Here is an 8263-nt window from a genome sequence, read left to right as displayed (position 1 = left end):
TTTGTCAATAAATCTCAAATTGAATCGAATGGCCCCCCATTGCAAATCGCCCGCCCACGCCGCTGTTAAGTCATTTTTCAGCTCATGTTTCAGTGAATGTGCATATACAATCATTATGTTTTTGGAAAAAAATCTCGATTTCTTTTTTTATTGTGCTAATTATCACCTCGAGTTTTGGTTAGTATTACCGTACAGAAATGAAAATGAATTTTAATAATCACGGTAATACTCTGAAAAAGCGACACAACTTCGGTTTTTAAGCCATCGAGTTTATTCATTTGCAGTAATGGAGGACACAGAACTCCACAATAAAACAATAGTAGAAAATCGTATGCTATAAACCTAAGTGTAGGCTATTATTTGAGACCAGATTCAAATACATCTGTCGAATATTATTATTGCAATATGTGAATAGAATGCTATAACAAAATAATCTTAACTAAGTAGAGCACAATTACTTGGTAAAAGCGAACAAAGGTTTGTCTCTGGTTTAAAAATGATGTTTTTGCATCAATAATGTTAACGCTATGGTGGACGTTTGTTTGTAATCTCAAAACAGTCGCTTAAATTCCAGCATACACCCACTCACCCACTGTCTTGCATACAATCGGTATATGTTTTTTTAATGATTAACAACCTAACCTTAGAATCGAACCCTGGCCTAACAAAAAAGGCCGGTCTGTTAACCAGACAAGAGCAGACCTGAGCATACTGATTGGTGGTGTGGAGAAACAGTTTTGTAATGTAAACGTCAATACACAACTTTTGCAGGATTGTTACGATCAATTTTATCATATCCATGGTTGAAAACACGTTTATTAAAATGAAATCAACAACAAAGATATAACCAAAGGGACTGCTCAGATTCTTCATGGCGAGCAGGGGATGTGAGAATGTTAATTTTTATATTTCGTTGTAAGCCTATAAGTTATCTTTAAGTTGTATGTGTAGGCTATGCTTCGTACAGTGGTTATTTTTGGTTCAAAATCAAGTGGAAGCAATGTTCAAACAACCACAAAGCCGATATCAAAGTAACAACTCCTTCGATAGTTTCTTTTGATATCTGCTTTATGGATCAAATCTTTGGTAGCCATGTGCCACTCTGTAATGTTGAACAAATCTTGTGAAGTAGAAGCACAAATTTACTTGTTCGTTCCAGCCAAATGAACACTTGTTCGCTCTATGGTCCGCACAAGCAAGCTAACCGACCAGGCAACATACAAGGCTGTGTGTCTGCATAAAAGGCACAAAAACAGTTCACCTAATAGTTAAACTTTACATATGATTTCTTTAAAAAATTATTATAAAAAACAAGCATAAAAGAGAAAATGTTTGAAATCGACCGTGAAGATCAGCTAAAATCGATAAAAATTTCTATAGAAAAAAAAACAACTCTACAAATCTGAAATGCTGCAGCACAATAAAAGCAGTTACGATTGAGGAGTCGTCTTTGTCTTTCCAGCAGACTGGATGATTTGCATTAAACATTTTCCAAATTCTTCTAAAATCATCATTTCCGCGACTTGCATTGGTCTGTTGGTTTTCTCCGCTTCCTCTGCCTGGGCAAGCAAACATGTACACGTTGCTTCTATCACCTCTTGGGTGAAAAAAGTACTGGGTGGTTTTTCTCCCGTGCTCGTGACAGAGGTTTGCGCTTTCGTGCGACTTGGTCTCATATCTCCGAGCCGAGAATCAATTTTTGATCTGGCTGCTGCTTGTTGTTGAGACCTGGCAGCCGCTGCATCCGCTAAGTTCATTAGCGAGTGTTGTTCATTCTGTATTGCACTGTCTTCTTCAACGTTTTTGCAACCAATGCATTTGCATTTCGAAGTGCAGGGAATATGAGCTTCGTAACATTCACAATAGTTTTTAAGGCAACCTGATCGTTTGCAATTGCATCCCTTCTGATGGGTTCTATTGTCGTCACAGCCACGACCAATTTTCGGCCGAAACGCGGCCGGATTCCTCTCCAGACAAGACTTGATTGCTTTTGACCGATCCCCTTCATATTCTAAATTATTGTGGCAGTTGATACAGTTGCAACCTTCGCAGAAATGACCGTTTGCAAAACATTCGCAATAAAGTTTTAGGCACATTGATTTGGAACAGTTACAAGATTTGCGCATTTTCCCGTTGGAAGAAACTTTGGCAAAAGTTGGATTAGTGTTGCGAGGTTCAGTAGTTGGAGATGAAGAATCTGCATTGAGTAACATTTGACTGTTTAATTGTTTTTTCAACTGCTCAACATACTTTGCTGGAACCATTGCATATCCAACATTTCCAGCTTGTAAAAGAGACCCTGGAGAAATATTAGCAATAGAAGGTTGGCTTTGCTGTATGGTGTTTGCAGGCATGATTAAACGCTGTGCCTTGACCTGTGAAAGTTGAACTGGCTTTGGAACAGTTTTAATATTCACAATGGATTGAACACCTGGTTGTTGAACTATAGCGCCACCAACTGGAATTGATGTAGGTGTGCTTTTTTGTGGCGCTAACAAATTGGTAACAGGAATGTTGTTCGAAGCTGAGTTTTGGGCACCACTGGCAGGTACAAGACGTAAACATTGGACTCTGCCTCCTGGTTGCTGAAGAGTTAAATTATGAGGAGCTATTGGTCTGGTTTGTACAGTGTTTGTCTGACTATTCTGGGGAGTAACAAGTGTTTGAAACTGAAAGTTTGAATGGGGTTGATTAAGACCTCCATTATTTTGCAATGCAGAGTTAAGATTAATTGTTCTAATTGTATTGGCATTAGAATTAGGAATAACGGAAACCTTTAATGGATTTTTAAGTGGAGATATGGGAATTTTAAAGCCTCCTTTAATTGGTGACAATGTAAGGTTGTTCTTGTGCACCATTACAGCTTGAGTTTTCTGCTGACCAACTGTAGCAACAGAAAAAGTATTAGGTTGCATTGGCATGGATGCTGGTGTTCCTTTTTTCAAAACATATTTTGTAAACACACCACTTGGTTTGTCTTGTGATAAAACCTGCACTGGCTGAGTGGCCATGACAATGTTATTTTGCGTCAAATCCAAAGCAGTCTTAGATGACAATGAAACAACTGATGGCCTCGAAGATAAAACAACTTCTTTCTTTGCAGCAGTTTCTTCTTCCATTAAAATGGTTTCCAAAGCATCATCAGTTGTATCATGAGGATCATCAACTTCCACCATTTCAACATCATCACTATGCTCATCCATGATGCCCAACTCAAAAAAATCTTGAATTTGAGGACCACTGGAAAATGTTTCCATTTTCCACACTAAATTATTGTTCTATCTGTAATGTAAAAAAACAATGAGAATTTAATAAGATTAGGTTTACTGCAAACTACCCAGTTAGACTTAAAAAAAAAAACAAACATAATAATCAACAAAAGCAGTGTATTGACCGAAGACATAGTCATTCAGTTTTGAAGTATTAAAGGTTAGAAAAGTGTAAAAATTGATGCCCAATGGAACGGATTAAGTGGTAACTATTCAAATACTGGCCAACCTCATATGTATGAGAATAACTTTGGTAAAACAATATGTCAGGCTTGCTCTGAAAAACCAAATCAGCCTTTTGAACTTGCTGCCTCACTTCCTATGCAGGTTTCATAAAAGTGAGCTACAAGAAATCCGGATTGTGGTCTCCTTGACAAAATGTATTGACTAGCAGCTAAACAGCAGTATTTCACTTAAAGCGTTAATAGCTATTACTGTAAAACACTTCTAGTATAGCTTGAATGTTTCAATTAGAACAACCACTGTTCCAAATAATATCAATATAGCAAACCCAGTAATAACATCACTATTCACTACATAAGTCTTCTAATATAATCAAGTACGTATATTGTCAACTACACCAAATATAGTTACAGTAGAATTCGCCTATAACGGCACCTCTAGGGGATTTGCAAAAACTGACGTTATAGCCGAATTGACGTTATAGACGAACTACCGCAAACTATTCCACAACTGTCTTTTGATTAAAGAAAGAGATGTATAATCCAATCAGGGTTACTGTGTACCACCAAACTGACAAAAGGCACGCAGAAAATACAGTAAACAAAGAAATTGTTTTAAAAAAATAACCTACAGCGAAAAGTACAGAAAATTTGCGCAATACAGCTCGTTACATACGGTAGTAGAGAAGTTCATTGTTTATTAGCAAAAAAGGCATTGATCTTGAGCTGTTTTGGATTTGACACAGCTGTAGAGCTGCTTTTTACATGTGATAGTTTTTCACGTGGGGGAAAAATTAATTTAGTTAAAGTCCCTGTTGAGAACGACGTAGCAAAATAAAGAGAAGACATTTTGCAAGCAGCAGCGCTAACTGGATTAAAAGACTGACCGTTCGTGGTGAAGGTGATGGCTTAAAGTGACGTTATAAACGAACAAAAGACGTCTGGGGACCAATAAAGGGTGCTGTTGCATGCGAATGGACGTTATAGGCGATGCTGTTGTAGCTGAACTACAATGTACGTAAAAGATAGGAATTCTGCCGGGACCGAGCGAAATGTGACGTAATAGGCAAATTGACGTTATAAACGAAGCCGTTATAGGCAAATTCTACTGTATTACTTTCTAAAACCTCTACAGCCTGTTTCAGCCTAAAAGGGGATCATCAGAAGGGCCTTCAGATTTGAATAAGGACCATCTGATGATCTCCCTTTTAGAGTAAAACGGACTGTACAGGTTTTAGAAAGTAATAACTAATATTATATATATTTGATGTAATTTGTCCTGTTTGGCATTGAGCACTTTTTGCTGTAATAATAGCGTTTATTGTTAATATTGTCAATTACATGTGCAGTTAAATCAGAGTTATAATACGAATTACGATGCTCCTGAATATTACCATGTTGGAAACACACACACACATTCTACACAAGTATTTCATATCTGTGTTCGACAAACCTTTTTTTGTATTACAAGACTTTATAGTTAGCCTTCATTCTAAGAATTGAAAGCAGGGCATAATGCTGGGCTTAGTGAAATGATTAAAAGTGACTGACAGATGAAAAAATAAGAGTGGGAAAAATGCAGAAACTATTTTTATTTTTACAGACCTTGTTTGGAGAAAAAAAACACCTAAAAGAAACGGAGACAGGACAGAATATACAACAAAAAGGGCCAACAAACAATAAAAAAATTCTGTCAAAACAAAGAAAAACGTAGTCTTAATAAACAATAAGTCTAAAGAGATTAGATAAGATACTAAACCAATTGTATTTTCTCTGCAGTAATAAAACAATTAATTTACCACAGCAACCACCAATGCACAATAAAGACAGGAAAGTTCCAGCAAGCACTACTGCAGTACTGCATGTTATGATGATCACATTGAAGTAGCATGAATGCTAACCGATCGATACTGCCAAATAACTGTAAAATGGAGCACACAATAGAAGAACCCCACAAAAACCAAAAATTTTATTTTTAATGCTGGGGCCTTTCCCAGCTGAGTGATATTATATATATATTTGTCAAAGAAACCCAAATGCAACACGAATGGTACTTGTCGACCTGTGAGTGTGACATGCAGGAAAAGACCAGCACTAAACAGTCTACCATGCCCCAAATGGGGAAATTTTGATTTTCCTGAATTGTACAACAAAACAACAGTTGCCTAAGTCAGTGATTTTCAACCGGTGTTCCGCGGAACACTGGTGTTCCGTGAAAGATCGTCAGGTGTTCCGCAAGAAATTTATTAGTTTGACTAGTGTTCCATGGAACACCGGTCGAAAATCACTCCTTTGACACAATTAATCCACACTCCTCGCGATCGCAAAAAGCAGCGCATTTCAGGTTGAAACGAAGAAAGTTTTAATTATTGCATCATAATATCAAAAATTATTGTATTAATTATTGCATCATAATATCAAGAGTAATTTTCGTCAGCAGAAACTTAGGGTTCAGATAAAGAACAGTTAAGCAAAGGACTTGAAGGTTACTGAAGAGTTAGGTTTGCAGCAAGTGGTTATTTTATTTATGTTTGCAGCAAGTGGTTATTTTATTTAACAACTTATTGTTACTTCAACAGTGCTACAAATAGACTTGAAAACAGTACGAAAAATCATAATTAATTTTAGCTTTCGAGTTTAAACTGGTAATAATGGATAGATATTTGAAAAGGAAATGTGCAAATGAACAGGCTAGTTCTGGTAACAATGAAAAGAAAGCAAAATCTGTGATGAGACAATACAGTGAAGATTACATTTCGTTTGGATTTACTTTCTCTGGTGATCCTACTGCCCCGATCCCATTATGTATGATATGTGGGAAAGAGCTATGCAACAGTGCCATGGTTCCAGCCAAGCTGAAGCGTCATTTAGAAACAAACCACCCGTCATTAAAAAACAAGAAAAAAGATTATTTCGTTCGCCTTCGTAAAGACATTGAAGTGCAAGCGAATTTCATGAAACGAGTAACAACAGTATCTGAAAAAGCTCTAAAAGTGAGCTACCTTGTAGCTGAGCTTGTAGCTAAGTCAAAGCAGCCACATACTGCAGCAGAAAAAATAATACTACCGGCTTGTAAGATGATTGTAAATGAGATGCTTGGTCCTGATGCAGTTAAACAAGTAGCTAAAATCCCGCTCTCGGACAACACAATTGCTAGACGGATCGAAGACATGTCTGTGGACATCGAAAAAGTTGTTTTGGAAAAGGTACGTATCAGCGGAAAATTTTCATTACAACTTTATGAGTCGACAGACATCAGTGGACATGCTCAACTCTTGGCAAACGTACGTTTTGTGGATGGTGATTCTATCACAGAAAACTTTTTGTTTTGCAAGAGACTGCCTGAGAAGACAACCGGGGAAGAAATATTTCGTGTTACCTCAGATTATTTTGAACAAGGAGGACTTGAATGGAAGAACTGTAATAGTGTCTGTACAGATGGAGCAGCAGCCATGGTCGGACGTCACGAAGGCTTTGTTAGCAGAGTTAAGGAGAAACACCCAGCTGTCATACTTACACACTGCTTTTTGCACCGAGAAGCCTTAGTTGCAAAAACTTTGCCAGCAGATTTAGCTTCTGTGCTTGATGCTGTGGTGAGGATGGTTAATTTTGTCAAAACAAGACCACTAAAAAGTCGCATATTCGCAGCTTTATGCGAAGAAATGGGAGCAGAGTATACAACTTTACTGCTTCACACGGAAGTCAGATGGTTATCAAGAGGAAAAGTCTTAGCTCGTGTTTATGAATTGAAAAATGAGCTAAAGATATTTTTAACGGATGAAGGCTTTGATGGGGCAAAGCTGCTGGCATGTGATGATTGGTGTGCAAAGTTAGCATACATGGCTGACATATTCCATCATTTAAATGAATTGAACACACGGATGCAAGGCCGAAATGAAAATCTTCTGACAAGCACAGATAAAATACATGGATTTCGTTCAAAAGTGCAGCTTTGGCAACGACATGTGAAAAATACAGTCCTTGATATGTTTCCACTCACCCAAAAATGTCAAAGAAATGTGAACACTGCTGCTCTATGCGAGACTATAGAAAAACATTTGAAAACTCTCGAGGAGAAACTGTCTTTTTATTTCCCTTCTGCTCCTACCGAACGCTTTGACTGGGTCAGGGATCCTTACAGCTCAGCAACAGCTTTTGAGAAAGTCATGACTGTACAGGAGCAAGAAGAATTTATTCAACTTAGACAAGATCGCACGTTAAGATTGAGATTTTCCGATCTACCTTTGGAACGTTTTTGGGTGATGACTTCCAAGGAGTTTCCTATTGTGGCAAACAATGCTATTTTGACTTTGCTTCCATTTTCAACAACTTATCTGTGTGAGATGAGTTTTGCAAGCATGACTGCTATAAAAGTTAAAAAACGAGAAAAATTGAGAACTGTTGAGGAAGAGCTTCGCGTTTGTCTTTCTGCAATTCCTGCCCGAATATCAGCTTTGTGCTCATCCAAACAGGCCCAGATATCGCACTGAGAAAGCTGACAGCCAATAAATTGTTGTTGTGCTGTTTATACTATTGCATCATTATAAAATTTCGTTTGGTGTTCCGCAAGATTATTTTAATGCATAAACTGTTCCGTGGCTCAAAAAAGGTTGAAAAACACTGGCCTAAGTAAATGTCAGTCTTTAATGAACTGTTTGACAGTATAACAGTCAAACATGCAAGTTTCACCTCAAAACTAATTTTTCTCAAGAAAGAATTTTATGGTAACAACGGTTAAGCCTTTGTAGATAAACAAAATCTGTGCCTTGCACTTGAATTCACATGAGATATAAATTTTGTTACAGAAGTTGA

General features: G+C 37.4%; 2 protein-coding genes across 2 annotated transcripts; one reads left to right on the top strand and one right to left on the bottom strand.

Moving 5' to 3' along the window:
• Positions 1-269: 269 nt before the first annotated feature.
• Positions 270-3266, bottom strand: LOC145783291 (protein lin-54 homolog). The gene has a single exon (XM_082595129.1). The coding sequence runs from the start codon at positions 3255-3257 to the stop codon at positions 1431-1433; it is 1827 nt and encodes a 608-aa protein (XP_082451255.1). The 5' UTR covers positions 3258-3266; the 3' UTR covers positions 270-1430.
• Positions 3267-6102: 2836 nt separating this feature from the next.
• Positions 6103-7941, top strand: LOC145782854 (SCAN domain-containing protein 3-like). The gene has a single exon (XM_082594619.1). The coding sequence runs from the start codon at positions 6103-6105 to the stop codon at positions 7939-7941; it is 1839 nt and encodes a 612-aa protein (XP_082450745.1).
• The last annotated feature ends 322 nt before the right edge of the window (positions 7942-8263 follow it).

This window comes from Aplidium turbinatum, chromosome 14 (assembly GCF_918807975.1).
Source record: "Aplidium turbinatum chromosome 14, kaAplTurb1.1, whole genome shotgun sequence".
Lineage (NCBI taxonomy): Eukaryota > Metazoa > Chordata > Ascidiacea > Aplousobranchia > Polyclinidae > Aplidium > Aplidium turbinatum.
The sequence above is the reverse complement of the archived record's forward strand: the minus strand, read 5'-3'. Positions and strand labels throughout refer to the sequence as shown.

Bases quoted from the DNA above. Each gene is read 5' to 3' on its own strand.
- LOC145783291 (XM_082595129.1), bottom strand. From the start codon at position 3,257: ATGGAAACATTTTCCAGTGGTCCTCAAATTCAAGATTTTTTTGAGTTG.
- LOC145782854 (XM_082594619.1), top strand. From the start codon at position 6,103: ATGGATAGATATTTGAAAAGGAAATGTGCAAATGAACAGGCTAGTTCT.